This window comes from Lolium rigidum, chromosome 1 (genome assembly GCF_022539505.1).
Source record: "Lolium rigidum isolate FL_2022 chromosome 1, APGP_CSIRO_Lrig_0.1, whole genome shotgun sequence".
NCBI classification, from domain to species: Eukaryota; Viridiplantae; Streptophyta; class Magnoliopsida; order Poales; family Poaceae; genus Lolium; species Lolium rigidum.
Window position 1 is genome coordinate 277,044,090 of NC_061508.1, and position 22,713 is coordinate 277,066,802.

The window sequence follows — 22,713 nt, forward strand, 5'->3', positions numbered from 1 at the left end:
GGCTGCCCCCGCGAGACTGAACTCCATGACGCGCAACCCTACGGCGGCGGCGACGAGCCGTGTTAGCAGAGAATCCCGATTAGACCCGTCGAGTTTTCCTTACCTTCTACGGGCCTTTAAATAGAGGATCAAAGATTGCCCTGGCATCAAATCAATCCAAGATAGATCGATTTCGATCTATCAATAGCTAGCGATTCGATGAGAGATCAAGCTCTCATAGGCCCTCCCTTCAATCGCGTCGAAGTTGACGCTCTGCTCTGCCCCCGGCCCCGCCGTCCTCTAGGTGAGATCGAGCGCCGCCTGCCTACCTACTGCAGGCGTTTCGCCGCCGGCGTCCACCACGAGTGCGAGCGAGGCCAGCCAGAGGTCTGATTGTGAGTGGTGACATCCCCATTGATCGATTCTCCTGCCGATGCCACACCTCCACGGACCTGGGGATTTCTATTGGCACGAAAGCCCCCATCTCCTCCGGCTGCACAAACCAGAAGCAACATCTCCGCCCGCAGACACAAGCATCCTCACGAGCGCTAATTTATCTGTCACTTCAAGGCTAGCAAAGATTGTTCTGGGGAGGACCAAGAGTGCCTGGAGAGTGGAGACCAAATGGGTCAGAGGAAAGAAGGGGATCCTGGAGGAGGAAGGAATTTGAGAGGGGAGCACCCTCACGTAGCAACCGAGGACCGAGACGACCTCCACTGCGGTCAGATCGAAGCTCGCAGCAACCAGATCGAAGCTCCCAGCAACCAGATTGACCACCTAGCGGACGAGCTCCATGGAAAGACATGCTGCTAGCTACCTTGGTGGTGCCAGGCACCTGCAACTCCCCTTCTTTTTTCTGTCGGGTGACATGGACAGGATGGAGTGTTGTTGTCCTTCATCAGTCACTTAATTTCCTCCCGTGCTGGAGCAACAAGATGCGTGGCCAAATTTAGCACTTATCAAGAGAAAAATCAGAGTATCATTGTCTTCACAAGTTCACAGCGCATGGCAGATGCTAGATATCAACGCGCACTTTAATCGAAGGGACATAGAGAGGCAATCCGGGCGAGGATTTTGTGGAACCGGCTCCTCTAACGTTGAGGAGCAAAGTCAGGGAAAAGAAGGTGGCAAAGTCAGGGAAACTGTAGCATAATTATCATATTATGTGTTATAAATAATTACTGTAGATGATTACTGTTGATATAAAAAGTTTGAGCTAAATTTTATTGCACCATAATTTTGTCTGTATGTAGTTACTCTAAATGCATATCAAAAATTTGTATTGTTTGAAATAATTTAAGTCCTTTTGGCCTTAATCACATAAATTGAAAGAAGAGAAGTCAGGATACTGTTGCTTACCTGACTTCGCTTTTGCACGTTAGAGGATCCCGTCCCGGATTTTGTACGCATGCAGGCTGCCTAATCCTCTATTGGTTAAGTGGCGAGGACGCCGTTCAGAAGTTGCTTGCGAGGGGCTCTTGCGAGTACCATCTGAGACGTGAATTGCAGGAACGGCAACTGCAGTCGTCCGTAACACCGCCAGGGCTTCAAATCCAAAGAATTCGAGATATTGATGCAATTTCTCCGGAAGATTTAGTGGGAGCAATTGAGAACTTTTTTTTCACAATAAGCAAAGTCTGGCGGTGGAGGATTGGAGCGGTAGAGGACAACAACACGTCAGTCATGGCAAGCCGTGTCAAGAGCCTCTAATTTAAAAAAACATATGTTTAACTTGAAGGGTTAAGAAACACCGGAGCACCATTAGATTGACGTTGTATTGCTACTATCACACAAAAAATAAATATATGCATACTGTTTTCAAGACATGGATAAGGGACAATAGAATAGTTTTTGTGACATATCATGTTTCTTTTCAACACCGGAGCACCATTAGATTGACGTTGTATTGCTACTATCACACAAAAAATAAATATATGCATACTGTTTTCAAGACATGGATAAGGGACAATAGAATAGTTTTTGTGACATATCATGTTTCTTTTCAACTGTTTTTTGCTTTCCTGCGGCAAGAAGTATATGTTTTTTTTTTGTAGAAAGTGGAATGTAAAATAATTTGTTTAAGGGTGTTGAGTATTTTTTTTCTCCCGATGCAACGCACGGGCACTTTTGCTAGTCTTTACTAACATGGTTAGTCGAGTTGACCTAAAACTACGATGACCGTACATACTCGCGGTCGCGGGGCCTACTACGGCCGGGGTTACTCGCTGTCGCGCAACCTATTACTGGCCGCCAGAGTGGCCCGAGGGGCCGGCATGATCATCGGAGTGCATCCGGGTGATGCACTCCTTGTACCGTGCATGACACCGAACAACCTCCTCGTCCTGCCGCCTACGGCGTTAGACGGCCTCGGCCAAAGAAGAGTCCTAGTAGACTCTCTTCGCAGCCGCCTCTGCCTCATCCAGCGCCTGCAGGTCGGCGTGGTAGCGGGCCCTATCCCTAGCCGATGGCGCCACTGCTTCGTCTCTCGCGGCGATGGTCTCATCTAGCTCGCGGTTCTCTTGGTCGACCCGCACCTGCTTTGGTCCCCTCCGCGCTACCGACTCCAGGTCGGAGCACAGGTACGCCCGACTCATGGCGAGCACATCGCTGCGAGCTTGCGCCTCCACTACCAGAGCCTAACGGCGATCGACGTCCCAAGGGAGAATCTCGAACGACGCGAGCAGAGCCCGCTGCTCGGAGTCGTACATGATGAATTCGATGTTTCCGTCCTTGTCATCATCGGCGATGTCGTGCATGACAGCGTCCGCAGGCGGGGCCATCGAGGCCTCGACAATGGAGGAGCCGCCGCAAGGGCAGCACTGCCCGCCGCCAGCTCCGACCGTGCTGCCGCAAGCTCTGCCCGCCGCTGACGTTTCCCTAAAGCTCTAGTGTTAGGGTGACCACGTGCCCTACCGCCTCCGCTGCCGCCACCTCCGCGTCCAGCTGCTCAGCCTAACGGGCGTCCACGGCGAGATGCTCCTTATCGAACGCCTCCGTCGCGCGGAGGGCGGCGAGGTTCGCATCATCCCGGTAGACGTGGCGGGCCATCTCAACAAGGCGAGCCCAAGTGCAGTTGCGCTTGGCCATGGATAAATGCTAGGGTTAGGTTGAGGTGTGCCCATCTTGCCCGCCTGCGTCCACCATGTATAGCCACGGCAGGGCATTCACGTGCCGGTCGTTTCCACACGTGCGAAATGCCGGCGAAACGGTCCAATCTGTTGGCCGTGCGCGGGAACCACCGCCCTCGCGCGGGAACCGGTAATCGCCGGCGGCAGGTCTCAATGGGATGTTAAACCGTCATTACCGAGCTTGACGTGTCAGTGGGAAAAAATGCATCTGCACCGCTGGGATACCCCTGATGCAAACGGTCACCACGCCCTACGGTGTCCGCGGGCCGACGCAAATGGACGCAGGCGGTCAATTTGGGCATCTGTTTTGCGTTGGCCCGCTGGAGATGCCCTTAGTGCTACAAGCCTTGGATGCGGGCATGTGTCGGCCTAGATCTGAGAACAAGACGCTAGATAGAAAGTACGTGAGCAAAAGCGCATATTTGGTGGAACATATGTGTCAACCAACCCGAAGCCCGGACGTTGTGACGCGTTCCCACGGAGAGGGGCAAGTGAAGAAATATTTTGGACACCCGGTGACGTCAAGAGGCCAGCCGTCATAATTTTTGGCCTCATAGGCTCATTTGTGACACGAAAATGCAAAACCGTCACGAGAAATGACTTTCGCTGGCGGATCTCTTAAACTTTGGCCCCATCTCGTCATTGATACTCAAAGGTGTTATGTTGATTGTGCCCTCCTATATTACTATAATATAACATGTGAAAAGAGGACTTTCCCACGGGTGGAAATGACCCCGTTTTTAGCATTATAACAATTAGAACCGTAAATATGAAAATGAATGGCCAGCTATATTTTTAAAACACATAAAGAAGGATGAGACCGGGTGATCCCTTGCTCCTCCCCCCTTTATGTTTAATCTTATAGTTGATTTTGCGATTGTAGTGATAAAAATGATCCAGATATCAATTTGATTACTATAATGGTGCCCCAGTTGGAAGAGAATGGCATTTTCTTTCTCCAATATGCACATGATGCCACTTTTTCTGAATGAAGCTTCTGAAAATGCTAACAATCTTAAATATTATTGTGCTTATTTGAACAAATGTCAGGACTTAAAATTAACTTTCTCAAAAGTGAAGTTTCATGTATTGGTAATTGTTTAGAGGAAAGAAATATTCATGTAGATATTTTTACATGCAACTATGGGTCTTTATCTCCAAATTGCATTGGTTTACCTATAAGTCTAGCTAGGATTTTCAGTAAACACTGAAAGTTAGTAGAAGATAAGAAGGAAAACATACTTGGTTGCTGGCAAGGGAAATGGTTAGACATAGGAGCTAGAATCATCGATCATTCTTGGCACAACATTACTTACCATCCAATTTTAGATGCTCTCCATTAGAAGGTGCAGGTTGGAGTGAGGAAAGGATTTGATGCTCTCAGAGGTAAACTCTTGTGGCAAGAGGATCAGGGCATTACAAAATACGACCTGATGAAATGTGAAACCGTATGGTCTCCAAAAGACTTAGGGGGTCCATGTGTGCCTAATTGAGACTTAATGAACACTAATTTTTTGGAAGTGGGTAGTGAACTTTCAAAATTAAGATGGGGCCTAGCAACATATTTTGAATAAGAAATATCTCCTAAAAGAAACTACATTACAAGGCTCGGATAGAGTTGGAACTTCTCAATTTTGGTCTCAATTGATGAAAGTAAGGCATATTTTATGCTTTTTGTGAGAAAATCGTTGTATCTAAAATAAAATTGGTTTGGGGAAGATATCTAGGTTGGTAATAAATCTGTAGATGGTAAGTTTCCTAGATTATATAACTTTACCTTGAGCAAGAATGTTAAAGTGGATAAAGGTATGTTGCCTAATTGTAAGTGGAAATGGTTAGACATAGGAGCTAGAATCATCATTCTTCGCACATCTTTAATTACCATCCAATGAATGGAATATAGTGCTTGAGGTCATCCAATAAGTAGAACTTAAGGATGGCGATTATAAGGTGCCTAGAATATGAGAAAGAAAGGTTTTTGAGTTAAAACGTTGTATAGTGTCCTGCAATCTAGGCCTCATGAAAAGAATTTCAAATAGATGTGGTCTCTCGGGTTAGCAGCCAAGATTACGATTTTCTTGTGGTTCATATTGTACTCCCTCCGTCCATTAATAGATGTCCGATGGTTCGTCTAAATTTGGGTGTATCTATGCACTAAAGAGCATCTAGATACATTTGAATTTAGACAAACTTTTGACATCAAAAGATGGACATAGGTAGTATTTACTCTAACTACCCACCTAGTTAAGATAACCCATTGTATGACCAGATATTTGAAAGCAAGGGCTTCAGCTTCTCTTTTTGCTCAATAGTGTTTCACTTTGTGAAGTTTTAGTGAACTTTCATAATTTGGTGTGCGATCATCATCATTCATCGAACATGGCGTAAGTGTACGTGGATGGATGGTGCGTTATGGTGCCACGGTGTAGTGAAACCATTACAAGTTTACGTGCAAAGCAGGTTCTTTACATACATCATGTAACTTCACAATCTACTGTAAAACTATTAAATACTCATCCATGCAAAGTATAATCTGAATCATATTTTTTACTCTAACTACCCACCTAGTGAAAAGTCATCTAAGTATCCCTTCTAAAAACTTTGAACCCTCCTTTTCTAGGACCTTCCCATTGGCTAAAGTGTGGGGTGATGATTGAGGATTAAAAAAAATACCAGGACGACGAGGAGGAATGTAGGAGATGGTGTGAAGCGAAGGCTCGACACGATCGTCGATGATTTTCTCCGATATTTACATATCTTTTGGCGTTACATCGATCTAACATACTGGTCTCATCACATAAAACATGTAGAAGGCTCAAATGGGGTAAAACTGTGTTCAAAATTTCCTAGATGTCATATTTGGTAGAATATTAACTAATTGGATAATCTGTGTCAGGAATGTACAACCGTGAGGTAAAAACTGGAATTTATTTTAAAACTGAACCAAAGTCGTATGTAAAAGTGTCAGATGTTTCTTTCGGCGATGTTAATTGTTGATCTGGGTCTAATGCTAATGAAGAGCACCTTTCACGCCGTGAGAACAGTGGGCTAAAGCGGAACACGAAGTCATAAAGCCTTCTCCTCAATCTGGTGTCACAGTTTCTTTCGATCGGAAGCAGCACAGGCGAATGGTGACATGACATGTTTAGGCCTCGTTCGTTTCGTCCCAACCCGGCCGGAATCGCGACGCAAACCCCGTGGGTCAGCCGAGATTGGATCCACCTCGGGTTTAATCCCGGTCTAATCTGATAACGTGTTCGGTTAATACCTGTCGGGGTTGGAACCAACCCGTTTTTCCCCCAAACCCGCCCGTTCCACCGGGTTTTAAAAAATCTTGGTCGCACGCGTGGACAGAAATCCCGAATCGACACAGAGAGAAAAAAACAGAAGCGAATCGACACTTCGTCCCTCACGTCGGTGGCGGCGGCGGCGACGCGAACGGAGGAGCGCCGGCGATCGCTTCGGGACGATGGCGGCCGCCCGACCAACTAGAGAGAGGAGCTGCTCTAGTCCTCGTCGCCCTTCCTCAACGCCCACACCGCCACGGAGCCCGGGCCGAAGACAAGGCGCTCGATCTGGAACCTCCAGATCTCCTGCATCTCCCACTTCGCCGCGTCCGACGCCGGCTGCTAGAAGGTAAGGTCCTCTCCTCCTTCACATACCCTTCCCCTCTTCTCGTACCGTTAGGGCTGCTCGTGTTGGAAGGTCCAGGGCGTCAGCATGTTCGTGCTCTTCGATCTAGGAGATGTTGAGATTGTGTTAGGATCTGGTCTTGAGGTGGTGCACGACGGTGTCATGGATTTTTGATTGTGCCTTGCTAGAGCCGGCAGTGGCTTGCTATTTGCTAATTAGGAGCCAGTTAGATGCAGAGATGTTTCTTTCTTGATTTTGTGATGAACTGGGAAGATGAAAGCTATACCGTGGACTCAATAGGCCATGGAATTTGTGTGTGTTACTTCAAATTAGTCATCAGCATTCAGGTTTATAAGTATATGACATGTGAGTGCCTTTGATTTCATCGATGAACCTTTTGTATTATCCATCGCTTAGAATTTTGCCTTACATCATGCTAAGCAAAGAAAGGAGTACAAATGGTGTACTACCAAACTGACAGAAAAGAAATCGATGGGTAACTTATACATTTCAGAGCAACCTCTTTGCATGTTCTACTAATAAAGTCATAACTGAAAACTTATATTCTCGTCTGTTGGCATCTTGATTTTGTTGTACTTACATGCATAAATCAAAAGCTCTCCATAAGTTTCTCCATATGATCTCACATAGAGGCGGAATGCCAACATTGCGCTACTCCTCACCGTCTCTTCGTTGGTTCCTTTGTCAGGTTAAAAGGATCTTGATTTCTGGTATTTTCTTGTTTTTTCCTCTGTTCAAATTCATCCTTTTAGTTCATATATAAAAGAAAAAAGAAACTTTGTTTTCATGTTTCTGCTATGCTATTTTCATGTTTCAGTTGGGATCCTGCATCATACTCCACACAGCATGTGTCTGCTACGCTATTTTCATGTTTTGTTTTATTCTGAAGCTGTTTTCTCCCTAAGTTGTTAGATTCTATATCAGGATTAATAAATATATAGTTTGCATTCGATCAGCAGGGAAATTATCTTCCTCTTAAGCTTATGATGTCTATTCCAGAAGTGCTAACTCATGTATATGTACCTGCTATTTCTAACCCCGTGTTGTAAATTTCAATTCATCAGGTGTCTAATGCGTCCATGCCACTAAATGGGTTGCCATCCTTCTCAAAATCATCGGAGAGACCAGAGGCGGCAGCCATGGCAGTCCCAGACATGTTCCTCTCGTCCCCCGTGATCAATGAGCCCTACCCTGGTGCCCCGAGCGCCAACAGCAGCGCTATCACGGACACCGGAGAGCAGCAGCGGCAGCAGTCGCGGAAGGCCGGGTGGTGCTGGTCGAGGTCAAGAGCCATCAGGTTTGTTCCCAAGTGCCTTCTCTTTCAAGTTTCAGTCATCTGATCCATTTACACCATACCAGCTACTGTGATCATCATAATTGAACATTGGAGCATTGACCAAGTGCACAAACTGTTCTACGGAAATGCAGGGTACACACGCGATGAACATCTCACAGTGATCGGCAGCAGCAGTCTGCCGGCGTGTGGCCAGAGCAGTACAACATGTCGCAGAACAGCACGTCGCAATCCGGCTCGCCCCAGGGACCCCTGCAGCTCACCATGTCGAGCCAGCGGCGTCGCCAGCGGCAGTACCGTGTTTGCTCCTCGCTGGCTACGAGAAATTGAACAAAACATGCAATTGTAAAGTACACGTTTGTGCCTGTGTGTGATGATGAACTGTTCGAATTTACTCTGTGTATAGAAAAGTCGAAGTGTAATTTTGTAATTTTGTACGCTGATGAATTCGTGTTTAGTGGAAATAGTAATTCATGCATGCTAGTGTGCAATTGTCTACCTTTTCCTGTAAAACCAACCGTACCGTAGCTTCAGCAGGGATTAACCGAACAGCAGAAAGTAGTAGCGTTTTGCGGAAGGGATTAGTGGGGGTATGGGTGGACCGTGGGGGTTCACCCAGATACTCGAGCGAATCAATCCACCAGGGGATTCGACCCCTGTAACCGAACGAGGCCTTAGGGGTGAAAGAAACGGGGAATCTCTTTGCTCGTTTCAAGGTTGTGTCAATTTCGAGGACAAAACCTCAGCGTATCTTCTGTCCACATTGCAACACACTTTCAGTCGCACTCCACTTCCTTGAAACAAAAACCTGAATTTCTTTATGCGATTCCAGTTCCCAAATAATTGTCGCGGAAAATGCTCGAAAAAGTTGCCTTGATATGCCAAAAATTATTGCTTTGTCACGTTGTAAACAAAGATAATCACTGTACACAATCATGGATTTCGCCTTGTCACCATCTGCATGCACTCACAATGTTCACCGTGGTACGAACTGTTCGTACTTGGACATCGACAACTACAAAAATCCATCGTCGGCCGGCCGTCAACAGACATTTCACTCGGCTAGTATGTACACAACAAAACACCTAGCGTGCGCGGCAGGAAGAAACAATCTCATCTGCTTATCGTGGCTCGATGACGGTGATGGAGACGTCGTTGATGGACTGGGGCGAATAGGTGGACTCGGTCCTGGTGGAGAAGGGGATCATGGAGGCCGGGAAGGTCCTGAGCCTGGTGAACATCGGCGGCCTCGCCGGCGCAGGGAGGTTCATGTGGTCGCTTATGAGCATGAGCAGGACGCTGGACATGGTCGGCCGGAGGTCCGGGTCGTCCTGCACGCAGAGGAGGCCGACGTGGTAGCACCGCCACGCCTCCTCCTTGGGGTAGCACCGCCCCAGCGCCGGGTCCATGAACTCCGGTGCCTTGTCTTCAGTCCACAGCTTCCACGCCTGCATACAAAACGAGAAAAATGTTCAGTTTTAACATCCTAGATGAAATTGACAAAGTTTGTGAGAGAGATGGTGCGTACGTCTTGGATGAGGGTCTGTTCGTGCTCCTCCAGGTACAGCGCGCCGTTCCGCTTCCCGCCGAGGATCTCTATCAGCAGCACCCCGAAGCTGAACACGTCGGACTTCACCGAGAAGACGCCGTCCATGACGAACTCCGGCGCCATGTACCCACTGCACCCAAATTTGAGGTCAGTAAACTGGTCCATGGCCGATTATTGGTAGTACACAGCTAATGTATGTGGTTTCTCACTATGTTCCGACGACGCGTCCGGTGTTGACCTCGTTGCACTCGTCCTCGAAGATCTTGGCCATGCCGAAGTCGGAGATCTTGGGGTTCATCTTGTTGTCGAGGAGGACGTTGCTTGCCTTGAGATCCCGGTGAACGACCTTGAGCAGCGAGTCCTCGTGGAGGTAGAGCAGCCCACGGGCGACGCCGAGGATGATGCTGTGCCTCGTCTTCCAGTCCAGCTGCGCGCTCTTGCTAGCGTCTGACAGTCAATTTACATGATCAGATCAGTAACTAATTAACAGGACAAGCATACATAAAAGGTAAAATCACTTGCGTGCGATGCAAACGTACGATTGATTAAAGATCTCGTTGTCCAGCCGAAAAAACAGGGCGGAGCATGTGAGATGCAGGTCCCGGTGCGCATCACCCCATAATTATGCAGCTACTTACAGGCAGGTTACACTCAATCAGCCCGTGAGTTAATGTAATTGGATTGCCGGCATAATTGCACGGTCGACCACTCGACCATCGATCACTAGGCAAGTACTAGTAGTAGCCACTGCACTGACTGGCCCCCATCAACCAAACGAAGGAATTTAATGGCGCGACGCCGCAGGTTTCAACCACCGCGAGCTAAGCTAGCGGAGCTACCAACCGATGGACGAGACGGGGGCGAAAGGGAAGGGAAGGAAAGGAACGCACCGAAGAGGAAGGCGTCGAGGCTGCGGTTGGGGAGGTACTCGTAGACGAGCAGCTTCTCGTCGCGCTCGGCGCACCAGCCCAGCAGCCGCACCAGGTTGCGGTGCTGCAGCTTGGCGATCAGCTCCACCTCGTTCCTGAACTCCGCCGCGCCCTGCCGCGACCGCTCCGACAGCCGCTTCACGGCGATCTCCGAGCCGCCGGCAAGCTCCCCCTTTTCGTTGATTTTTTACATGGCACAGTTGGGTTCAGCATAACTTTTTTTTAGCTAGGAGACCAAATGCAACGTGTGTGTATAGCAACGTACCCTGTAGACAGGGCCGAAGCCGCCCTCGCCGAGCTTGTTGGCCTTGGAGAAGTTGTTGGTGGCGGCGTGGATGGAGGCCAGGTCCATGAGCGGCAGGTCCGAGCTCGACCTGGGCCGCAGGCTCTGGAGCAGCGATTTCCTCACAGCTGAAATCCACCAAGATTTGCATTTTATACCACAGATCATCAAGCTTCCGCTACTTCAACCCTAGCTAGCTAATACAACCAAGAACACTCACGCCGGAACAGAGCACGTACCGTTGCGCTTCCGCCAGCGCCAGCAGTAGATACAGTAGAAGAGGGTGCAGAAGATGACCACCACCAGCACGGACACCATGATCTTCATCGCGTCCTGGCTCGAGCCCCGCCCTCCTGCACCTGCCTCGTCAGTCCCCGACGGCGCCGGGGACAACGACGACGACGTGCCCGTGGCCATGAGCCGGCGGTGGCCAGCCGGCCACGTCATGGCGCTGCTCCGCTCCGGCAGAAGACCTTTCTCGTACGGACGTACTGGTGTTTGCCGATGATTGATCGCTCGCTCGGAAAGGGGAGAGGAGGAGAAAGACGTGAGAATGCCGAGGATGGGAGTGGGAGTGAGTGAGGCGATGGTGGCTACCTCGATGAAAGGTAGCACTACTAGTAGAGTAGTTGCCAAATGTCTACCTACCAGATCTCCTGCTTTTTTGTTCTTTTAGCACCAGCAGTCGGCGAACGCGTTTGACCCAGCAATAGCTCAGTTATTAGTGAGTTATTATCCTCTGCGTGTGTCACCCACCAAGTGGTTAAATGGCACGTTTGCAATGCAAAGTTTCCTCCTTTCCATTCAGTTACCACCTTAGAGCATCTCTAGCAGAGCCCCTATTTCTCGAACCAAAAACAGTGAGTTCAGTTTCCCGAAAAACAAATTGCGAGCGGATTTAGCCACGGCGCAGAACAGAAACCGAAAACGTGAACCGAACTCGCTGAAATCAAATATCGCGGGAAATCGAAAATCGCAATTGCACTTGATTTCATCCGATCAAGCTGAATTCGTTCATAATTTACAATAATAGGGGGAAAATAGATGCATATTCGACCTACATTATGTACTAGGGGACCTAATTAGACTTGATTTTTAGTCCCCGGAATGACTATAATGTCGCCGGCGGAGGGTTTACGCTCGCCGGCTCTTCCTAGGCGACGATGAGCGTCGCCACCTCGATGGTCGCTGCCTCGGAGGTGCTCCCGCAGGCTAGAGGCGGCTCGTCGGCGTCGTCGTCGTCGTCACCGCACGGGGGCAGCGGTGGGCTGCACGCGCGGGGGCAGTGGTGGGCTGCACGCGCGCTTGGAGGTCCGCCATTAGCTCCGGCCACTTCCCGCCGGCCCGCTTCCACGCGCCGTGGGAGCGCAACCGCCTGGCGCGCTCCGGCGACACCCGGCGGACGACGAGTCGATCTTCCGCCACCGGATCGGCCACCTCCCCTACCCACGCGTCTTGCACGCCCCATTTCAGACGGAGGGGTGGTGGCCGAAGTGGCGGAGCGGCATCGGAGGGGCCGAAATCTCTCGTCGGAGCGGAGGCAGGCGGCAGCGGTGGGAGACGAGCGGAGGAGGGGAGTAGGGTTTACGAACCGAACTCCCCTCCACGACCCCTTTTAATACGGGGCGTCCGCTCGATTTCTCAGGCTCCTGAACTTCGTTTACGGGCCCGCCCATGTTTTCGGGCTCTGTTCTGCGCTCGTTTCGGCCCGAACCGTAAAACCGCCGGAAAAGTTCAGTTCCGGCGGGATTTACGGGCTCTGTTAGAGATGCTCTTAGCAGGTTCCACGAGTTCTCAGATACAGTGAATTCAGATTTACCAACCACTACCATGCCTGTTAGAGCATCTCCAAAAGCATTGCGTTTGCCTCAATTGCTAAATACTGCTACTTTAATAACAAATTAGGCCAAAATAGCATCTCCAAGAGCAGTGGTTCTCACACAAAAATTTAGCAAGGCTTTTATAATTTAGCTCTTAGAGCATGTACAATGATGGAGAAGGCACACCTTCTCTTAGAACTCTATGTTATCTATAGAGGACAAAATATAAGTGATACAATGCATTATCTCTTATTTCATCTCTAATGATAAATGATAATTAATTAAATTTTAGTATAAATTTTTGTTAGTAAAAGAAGGCATATGATACATTGAAGAAAATAGTCTTTTATTATATCGTAACAGATCATCTTAGCTAAGAGAAGACAACCATCTATGTATTCATCATCTCTCCTCCAGCTAAGTAAAAAATCCGATGTGGGAACCGTAACGGTTTACATCACTCCATTGGAATTCCCTTAGTTGCCATATATGCCAATCTAAAGCTAAATGCCTATAATTGTCAAAACTCCCATGGGAGAGGGCAACGACTGAGACATAGCCTTCTGCCCATGCACTCCGCTCGCGTCGTTGTCTTCGGCTACGACACCAACAATGGAGGCCACCGTCAACCACTCAACCTTCCCAAGCCCCCCCCCCCCCCCTCCCGACCCCACGCTCTTCCCTCGTCATCTTCCCGGCACAGGCGCAACCTTCTCTGCCTCGTTGAGCCGGCAAGCCCACCATTGCTGCCCATGATGCTGACTCACACCGCTCAACTACGGACGGCTCCAGTCGACTCGGGACAGATAGAGGGTCTCTTGCATCAAATTCGCCTTTTTCCCACCTCTCGTGGCTTCCTGCGGCGCCTCCTGTCCGAGCAAACCGGCTCTCTCGGACGCGGTTCTCGGGCTCCCACCATTGCACCCGTAGGCTCTCGCATAGTGGGAGGACATGGTCGGCCGTGCAGTTTTGGAAGAACGGGCTGGGGAGAAGAGGAGGGGGAAAGGGAAAAAGCAAGACCCACTTACAAGTGGGTCCCGTGAATTTGGCAATCCAGTTTTGGCAATGCTTGTAAAGCTGAAAAGTTTTTGGTTTACCTCTCTTATTGCTAAAACCACTTTGGCAATCCAAAATTTGGCAATGCTCTTGGAGATGTTTATGTGTAGTAGAATATGTCATGTTCATGATAGAGTAGTCTATCTGTCCTAGTTAAGCTACCATTGAGGGGAAATTCAATTCGGCTCACGGATACATATGGATTTATTGTGTGAAAATAAATATTAAAAAATTTGAATAAAATTTTGCATGTATATCTGGACATTATATGTAGGCACACAAGTTATCGGGAAAAGTAATGTTTTTTGTGTCCCATGTAAAAAAGAAAATTTTCAACATAACTCTTCACATAACATTCTTTTGTCCGTTTTACATGGGGCACGTGTTTTTTTCCCGAAAATTTGTGTGCTAACATAGAATGTCCTGATGTACGCATGATTTTTTTTCTTCAATTTATTAACATTTTTTTATTTCAATTTTTTATGAATTTTTATAATAGGTTCATATGCACGTACCAGCCAAAACACCACCTCCAATAATAAGCTTTTTTATAAAGCCAGCAAGGTCTTTGTGGGATATAAACAGATGACCTGGAGCTGGGGCCTTCTCAATTCCGATTTCCGTGCTTAAAACAGGAAGTAGGAGGTTTCATGAGTTCACAAATGCTAGTTTTAGTAAAATAAAATCCTGAAATGCAGATTTACCAGTCAGTACCATGCATGTTTTTTCTAATCTTGAGATAACTACCATGACTGTTTTTTTAACTGAACTACCATGATTGTTAGTGTGGTATAGAATCCGTCGTGTTCACGATAGTGGAGTCTATCTGTCTAATTAAGCTACTAATGAGCTTTTATAAAGCCAGTCAGGTGTTAGTGGGATATAATGATTAATGAGAGAGATAGGTGCCCCGAGAATATTTTTTTTAAGACAGAGCCACCCGGCATCTGCATACGTCCATGATGCAATGCAACAAGGCCAAAGGGCAAAGCTTATCTACAAGCAGAATACATCACATATAGTCAACAATAGCATAACCATGACAAGATCAGATACAAACACTAGATTCAAGTCCTCCGACACCGTCCATTGCCAGGGTAACTCCGCTTTCTGATGCACAAACCTAAAACATCAATTTTAGTCGGTTTTTTCAGAGAAACAAATAGCAACTACGCACCATTCAAAAAAAAAAAAACAGCTACGCTAATACTACATCATTGCTGACAGATTTTCAAGTCAACTGAATGAAGCTAGATTTATAATCTGATATTCAGCATAACAAAAAAAACATATCTCAGTTTCTGAAGGAGTGTATATCTCAATGCTTTTTGAAGGTCACATGACTGCAACTAAGGAACAGCATGGTCTCCAAGCTGAACGACACACAACAATTTAGGCACAAGTAATACATCCTGGACTGAAATAACACGAGTAGATGAACAACATAAATAGATATGGACTGAATTTTCTTCTTCTATGTACTTGAAGCAGATAGTTACAGGATAACCTGGATAGCGAAGACTCGTTCGGCCAAGACACTAGAAAAACAAAGAACCATCTCTAGTTGATCAATGCAGATTCCAATTCCGATTCCGATTTCCATTACTCTTTACGTGTGCTCCCCTCCGTGCTCCACTCCTTGGTCTAGGTTGAAACACAAGATTTTTCCACAGTTCCAGAAAAGGCGCTGACAGCAGGTTGCGACGTGGAGAACAAGGCTGTACGGCCTAGGCATGGGGCCATCGAGGAAGTGTCCGTCAAACACCTGTGACCAGGTACCGCTGCCCAGATCATATTGCGGTATAGCTCCCCTGCCCACAAGGCCGCCACCTATGGCACTGAGAATGGCAATGGAGTTCCCTTGGACGGATGGTAGGCTCTTGGAGTTGACGGACATGTTCCATGCACCAATGAAGAGAGTTTGGTCGCCGATGCTTGTCAGCGGCATGGTGGGGGCTCCACTCATGAGGTCAGCAACCCGGAGAACCACTAACCGTGAATATCCATTGTTATAGCCAACCAGAAGCAGCTCGGAATTGCATTCTACCAGTGCAGGTGAACTCAACTGCTCGATTGGGCATGTGGCGACCATTTGCGGCTGTCTCACTGACCAAGAGGAGGGGTTGGAGTCATCTGGCGGATCGATGCGTAAGATGCGCGACGGGTGAACACCCCACCCGCCATTCACCACGTAGAGGCTGCCACAGAACGGAAATGCTGTGGACAAGTTCCTTATCGTCCAGCTCGTTGGAGTCCACTGCCGGTCACCTGTGGATGCATAGGCCACACGGTTGAGGCTGCTGAGCGCGAGCATGACGGTGACAGTGCCACGCTGACTGACGGAAACGGCTGCAAAGACAATCCGTAAGCGATCAAAGCCACTGACATAGCATCCCACCTTGGAGAGCTGAGGGAAGATGGAGGAAAGGGGTGGAAACACGACGACGTCTCCAGTGAAGGGGTGTAGAAGACTGATGACACTGCTCTTTTTGTGCTGTAGGAGGAGGAGGCCATCGGGGCAGTCAAGGAAGAGTGGTTTTCGAAGCATGGGAGGCGGACACGAACGAAACTGCCAGTGGAGATGTTGAAGAAGCGGACGTAGCCAAGTAGTGCTGGGTGACCTGGGTGCAGCCCACCGCCTTCCGGAAACATCATCCATCGGCGTGGGTGGAAGCACAGGTCGACCACACCTCGACCACGTGGGCAAGGAGATGCGGCACGCCACTGCGAGCACACCGCACGAAACCGGACGTAGTCCAGCAGGTCGTTGGCGAGTACCCGTTTGGTGATCAAGTCAAGCAGATCCGTGTGCAGTGATGCCCAGGTGGATGTGGCAGGATCAGCGAGGCGACGGGACATGCAATTGCTGTTGCCATCATGGTTGCCTTGCTCCACTTGGTGTCTAGCCATTTTTGCTTTCACATTCGTCATTTCCTGCAAAGAAAAGAACACATGTGAGTTGAATGGTGCTGTGTGTTTGGTAAAATAGTCCGGACAGCTACATGAATAGAAGATTACAGAATGTTTAGGCAACCTGAAGCATCACCATGAGGGATTTTTGAAATCAGCATAACATTGTACTTGTAGTAACTAGATGACTTACAGGGATGCATCTTGGCTTAAGTATTGATCGGACACAGAAATTTCACATTTTCGCAGAACTGCTCTTCACAGATCACAAGATTCATCACACCAAAATTCATAGTTAAAACAGGTTGGTTGAAGATTTAGTTCCTAGCATTATGTTTCCCCTTTACTGATAGTTCAATGCTCTAGACAGTCCATAGTCTCTCTTATTGATTAGTATACTTCAATGTTCACAACAAAAGCGAAACTACATAATTGATTTCCTGCTGCAGATTACTTCCCCAAATACTAAACTTCTGGATGCCTAAGGGCCAAAAAAAGGCCCTCAATCAGTGGCAAAACTCGCTACGAATACCTAAATCAAGAGAAGAACGAATGGGGCGGAGATCCCGGTCAGTGCTCACCGGATCGCAAGTCGCCGTCAACCGACGGGGAATCGCTAGCTCGCCACCGGTTGGAAGGTCAACCCTGGTCTATTCGCCGCCCGGGCGTGGGTCGTGGTTACCGCCGCCGTTGGCCGCCCTTGCTGTCTCTGTGTCTTGTATGTGTGTGTGGATCTGTGGGAGGCAGCTTTTTGTTTTTGAGAGAGAGTGGCAGACTGGTTGAGGGGTTCCGTAGTTGGGCCGGGCCAGCCACTGAATTAGCATGACCTGGGAAGTCGTCTCCTGGCCTGTTTGGGGTACACTATGCAAAACAGGTTCAACAATCTATTTTTCGAATTACCCCCAAAAAATACAAAACCTGGATACATGGATAAACCCTAAACACTAACATGTAAACAATAAATCACAGTTTCTCGCAAAAAATCAAAAAAATATCAATGATGGTATTTTTTTGTAAAAATTTAAATTGTTCTACTAATAATAATCAATAATGGTACAAAGAGGCTCAAAAGTAATAAAAAATACAAATAGGCCCTTAGACGGTTAGACCATCCTTATGTAGAGAAATTATATTTTATTAATTTGATATATATTCCTTACATTGAATATTATTGGGAAGGAAGAAAACTATAAAAGTATGTGGATGTGTACCGTGTATAAGAAAATCTACTCCCTCCAATCCGGCCCCTATCCATATGTGTCAGGGTTTAGTTCAAATTTATACATGTAACTTGAACTACCCCGATGTATATTATAGATCGGAAAGAATAGTTTAGTCTCAGCAAAAGATCACACTTCATCGATTTATTCAACAATGTATATCAGATTAAATAAACTTGAACAATGTAGATCACACTTCATCCATATGTGCCCGTGGCCATGAGCCGGCGGTGGCCAGCGGGCCACGTCATGGCACTGCTCCGCTACGGCAGAAGGACCTTTCTCGTACGGACGTACTGGTGTTTGCCGATGATTGATCGCTCGGAAAGGGGAGAGGAGGAGAAAGACGTGAGAATGGCGAGGACGGGAGTGGGAGTGAGTGAGGCGATGGTGGCTACCTCGATGAAAGGTAACACTACTAGTAGAGTAGTTGCCAAATGTCTACCTACCGGAACTCTGTTTTTTTTTTGTTCTTTCAGCAGTTGCAGTTGGCGGACTCATTTGGCCAAGCAATAGCCCACCAAGTGGTTAAAAGGCACGTTTCAAATGGAAAGTTTCTTCCTTTACATTCGGTTACCAGGTAGTAAAACCGAGCATCCCACCGGGAGCCCCTAAAGGGACACCAAAACGGCCTTTGGGGGCTTAGACCCAAAATCGGTCCTCATTGAAGGCTCCCAAAAGAGGCCTGATAATCCGACTGCCACCCCGTGCCGGCTCCATGGTACGAGCGTCGTAGCGGGAGGGGGGGGGGCACCGGCAACGCGCGGTGAGCGGAAAAAAGCTGGTAGGCCAGTTCTGGCAGCGACATTACACAAAATCTAGCTGAAGTTGATCACGAGGTGCCAACCGAGTTTTCAGCTTTTATAGGCATGCATCAAGAAATCCGTGATGAGCAAATGCATCTTCAATTTCACGATGACCCTGATGGAGTATTCATGGGCGAGGAAAGGAAACGTCACTTGATGTGTGTCTTCACCATTTCAACTAGTATTTTATCTTATTTGTTTGAGTTGTGATAAACTATTTGATTTGGTGTGCGAATAATTTATTTAATTTGCTTCAACCTGGTGTAATAAACGATTCTAGTAATTTATATTTGTTTAAATTTGCTTCAAATTATTTGGGGCTCAATTTGAAAGTCACCTGCAGATTTACCAATCACTAGTTCACTACAATGCCTGTTAGCGTGGAATCTGTCATTTTCACGATAGAGTAGTCTACCTGTACCCATGAAGCTACTAATGAGCTTTTATAAAGTCACTTAGGTCTTGTTGGGACAATTAGAGATAAGTGCACCGATATAATTTTTAAAGAAACACAGAGCCACACGGCCTCTGCATACGTCGATGCAGACGACCATGGTGCAATGCAACGCCTATAGTCAAGTCCTCTGAGGCGCACATCGCCAGGGTATCATCGCCGTCGTCAGGACCAAACCTTAAACATCAACTTTGGGCTAGCTACAGTTTGTTCAGAGAAAACAAAAATAGCAGACACACTAATACATCACTACTGACAGAATCTCCTGCCCACTGAATGAAGCTAGATTCTAATCTGATCCAGCATAGCAACAAAGCACATCTTAGTTTCCGAAGGAGTGTATATCTCTATGCTTCTGAAGGTCACAATATTGTAGCTAACCACAAGCATGAGCTCCAAGCTGACAACACACGACAATTTAGGGGACAGTAATACATCCTGGACTGAAAGAAACACGGCATTGACTATGGCTGAATCTTCGACCTCCTCCATGAGCTAGATGCAGATAAAGCTACGGCATAGCCTCATAGCAAAGACTATTTAAGGTGTAACTGTTAGAAAAGCAAAATACCATCTCAAGTTGATCAGTGAAGATTATGTTTACTCTTACATCTACTCCTCTCAGCGCTTCAGTCCTCATCTTCTATTGGTAGGTCTGCTTTGAAATAGAAGATTGCCCCGCTGTTCCAGAAAAGGCGGTGGCAGCAGGTTGCAACGTGGAGGACAAGGCTGTACGGCCTAGGCATGGGCCCATCGAGGAAGTGTCCGTCAAACACCTGCGACCAGGTACCTCTGCCCAGATCATATTGCGGTATAGCTCCCCTGCCCACAAGGCCACCACCTATGGCATTGAGAATGGCAATGGAGTTCCCTTGGACGGATGGTAGGCTCTTGGCGTTGACAGACATATTCCATGCACCGATAAAGAGGGTTTGGTCACCAATGCTTGTCACTGGCATGGCAGGGCCTCCACGCAGGAGGTCGGCAACCCGGAGAACCACTACCCGTGAGTGTCCATTGTTATAGCCGACCAGAAGCAGCTCGGAGTTGCATTCTACCAGTGCAGGCGAGCTCAACTGCTCGACTGGACAAGTGGCAACCATTTGTGGCGGCCTCTCCGGCCACAAGGAGGGGTTGGAGTCATCTGGCGGATCGATGCGCATGATGCATGATGGATTGGGACCCCACCCACCATTCACCACGTAGAGGCTGCCACGGAACGGCAATGCTGAGACCAGGTGCTTCATCATCCAGCTAGATGGAGTCCACTGTCGGGTCACCAGTGGATGCGTATGCCACGCGGTCGAGGCTGTTGAGCGCGAGCATGATGGTGACAGTGCCACCCAGATTGACGGAAATGGATGAGAAGACCTTCAGTGGGCGGTCAAAGCCACTGACAAAGCATCCCAGCTTGGCCAACTGAGGGAAGATAGAGGAAAGGGGCGGGAACAAGCTGACGTCACAAGTGAAGGGGTGGAGAAGACGGATGGCGGTACTCCTGTTGTGCTGCAGGAGGAGAAGCCCATCAGGGCAGTCAAGCACACAGTAGTTTTCCATGTAGGGGAGGCGGACACGAACGAAGGTGCCAGTGGAGATGTTGAAGAAGCGGACATAGCCAAGTAGTGCAGGGTGGCCTGGGAATAGCCCACCGCCCTCTGGAAACATCATCCACTGACGTGGGTGGAAGCACGGGTCAACCACACCTCGACCGCGAGGAGAATGAGTTTCAACACGCCACCGCAAGCACACCGCACGAAACCGGACGTAGTCCAACAGGTCGCTGGCGAGAACCCGTTTGGCGATCAAGTCGAGCAGATCCGTGTGCAAAGATGCCCAGGTGGATGTGGCAGGATCATCAAGGCAGCGGGATAGGCAATTGCTGTTGCCATCATGGTTGTCATGCTCCACTTGTTGTGTGTCCATTTTTGCTTTCAGATTCGTCATTTCCTGCAAAGAGAAGAAAACCTGTGAGTTGAGTGAGGCTTCATGTTTGATAAAATAGTGTGGACTGCTATATGAGTAGAAGATTACAAAATGTTTAGGCAAGCTAAAATATCAACATGACAGCTTCTCGTACCTTTGAAATGATTATTATATTGTACTTGCAGAGTTCTTGTATGGATGCATCTTGGCTTAATTAAGTATTGGTCGGCCGAAACAATTTCACATGTTTGCGGAACTGCCCTTCACAGATCACAAGATTAATTGTGTTTCCTCTTTACTAATAGCACAATGCTCTAGACTACTCCATAGTGGAGTACTATTGATTAGTACTCCTCAATGTGCATAACAAAAGCGAAAGTTCATAATTGATTTCATGCTGCAGATTACTTCCCCAAATCCTAAACTTCTGGATTCCTAAGGGCCAAAAAAGGCCCTCAATCAGCGGCAATAACTCGCTACGAATACCTAAATCAAGAGAAGAACGAATGGAACGGAGATCCCGGTCAGTGCTCACCGGATCGCAAGTCGCCGTCAACCGATAGGGAACCGCTCGCTCGCCACCGGTTGGAAGGTCAGCCCAGGGCCTATTCGCCGCCTAGCGCGGGCCGTGGTTACCGCCGCCGTTGGCCGCCCTTGCTGCCTCTGTGTCTTGCGTGGGTCTGTGGGCAAGCAGCTTTTGTGGGGGAGAGAGAGAAGAGTGGCAGATCGGTGAGGGTTTGGAAATTGGGCTGGGCCTGACACTCAAATAGCATGAACTAGGATGTCGTCTGCTCGCTTATTTGGGCTACACTAACACCATGCTCGTGGGGCCTCGTTTCCTCTTATCCTTTCCCTATCCTCCTCTAGTTTGAGAGCTCCTTTGATTTATGGGACAAGAAAAACATAGAAAAAAGAAAAGCATAGGAGTGGGTGACTTAGGTGCCTCAAAACCTAAAATTGTTTTAGGTTCGGATTACTCTCCCCAAAGACCGTAGATTTCTCACTTTCGCTTATAAATAGTGTGAGTCCAATAAAGTTTATCAAATGTCCGTAGTTTGCTACCCGGCCGAGGATGAAGTTCAATCAAAGGTTCATGCGGATGCTATTACAAGGATAGGATCCGCATCAACCTATTGAACTACACGGTCCATATTCTTATAATTAGCACAAATCGTATAAACTCGTCAAACAACTATTCTAAGTTCCCAGAGCTCCTTGTACTTGATGGCCTGTTGGAAAACCCACTGGAGGAGATCACTGCAAATGTCATGACTAGTTGAATTATATGGGAAGGTGAGTTTTATTGTTTCAACAAAAAAATTCATGAGGTATGACCTCATGTTTCCTTCCTATAGTATTTGTACTACAAGATTTCTATAGGATTAATTCCTATAGAATATGTTCATATGAACCAATCAAGTTGTGTAGGAACAATTCCTATAGGATCCAAATCCTACACTATTCCTATATAAACCCTATGAATCAAAGGAGCCCTGAGAGTCCATCATTCCGTTCTTGCTCCTCTCCGGCTGCCTCGCTAGCAAGAGATGAAAGGGAGAGGAGGTCGGCTCTGTCATGTACATTTCTATAGTACTAGGTCTAGGTTTTGTCTAGGTTTTGCCTCTATGACATATGTGATATGTAAAGGGGGGTCTAGTCGCTGGCACATGTGAGATGTCGTCGGTGGTGGTGAGGAGGCCCACGGCCC

At 47.8% G+C, this 22,713-nt stretch overlaps 1 protein-coding gene, 1 long non-coding RNA gene and 2 pseudogenes across 2 annotated transcripts; 1 reads left to right on the top strand and 3 right to left on the bottom strand.

Moving 5' to 3' along the window:
* The first annotated feature begins 6,575 nt into the window (after nt 1-6,575).
* LOC124683745 lies at nt 6,576-8,553 on the top strand. The gene is made up of 3 exons (XR_006996797.1): nt 6,576-6,743; nt 7,826-8,058; nt 8,190-8,553. It is a non-coding gene; the product is annotated as an uncharacterized LOC124683745 (long non-coding RNA).
* Nucleotides 8,554-8,934: 381 nt separating this feature from the next.
* LOC124659116 (cysteine-rich receptor-like protein kinase 44) lies at nt 8,935-11,263 on the bottom strand. The gene is made up of 6 exons (XM_047197055.1): nt 11,056-11,263; nt 10,799-10,944; nt 10,495-10,705; nt 9,814-10,051; nt 9,584-9,734; nt 8,935-9,503 (listed from the first exon to the last, which is right to left on the bottom strand). Exons 1-6 carry the CDS (start codon nt 11,261-11,263, stop codon nt 9,177-9,179), a joined length of 1,281 nt encoding a protein of 426 aa, XP_047053011.1. The 3' UTR covers nt 8,935-9,176.
* A 3,831-nt stretch (nt 11,264-15,094) lies between these two features.
* LOC124683746 lies at nt 15,095-17,252 on the bottom strand (annotated as a pseudogene).
* A 2,459-nt stretch (nt 17,253-19,711) lies between these two features.
* LOC124659125 lies at nt 19,712-21,556 on the bottom strand (annotated as a pseudogene).
* Nucleotides 21,557-22,713: the final 1,157 nt, after the last annotated feature.

Excerpts from the sequence above, each read along its gene's own strand:
- LOC124659116 (XM_047197055.1), bottom strand. The coding sequence starts at position 11,263 with ATGACGTGGCCGGCTGGCCACCGCCGGCTCATGGCCACGGGCACGTCG. Across the intron at positions 10,945-11,055 it reads GCGCTGGCGGAAGCGCAACG|CTGTGAGGAAATCGCTGCTC; the intron begins GTACGTGCTCTG and ends GGTGGATTTCAG. Across the intron at positions 10,706-10,798 it reads GCTTCGGCCCTGTCTACAGG|GGGGAGCTTGCCGGCGGCTC; the intron begins GTACGTTGCTAT and ends ATCAACGAAAAG.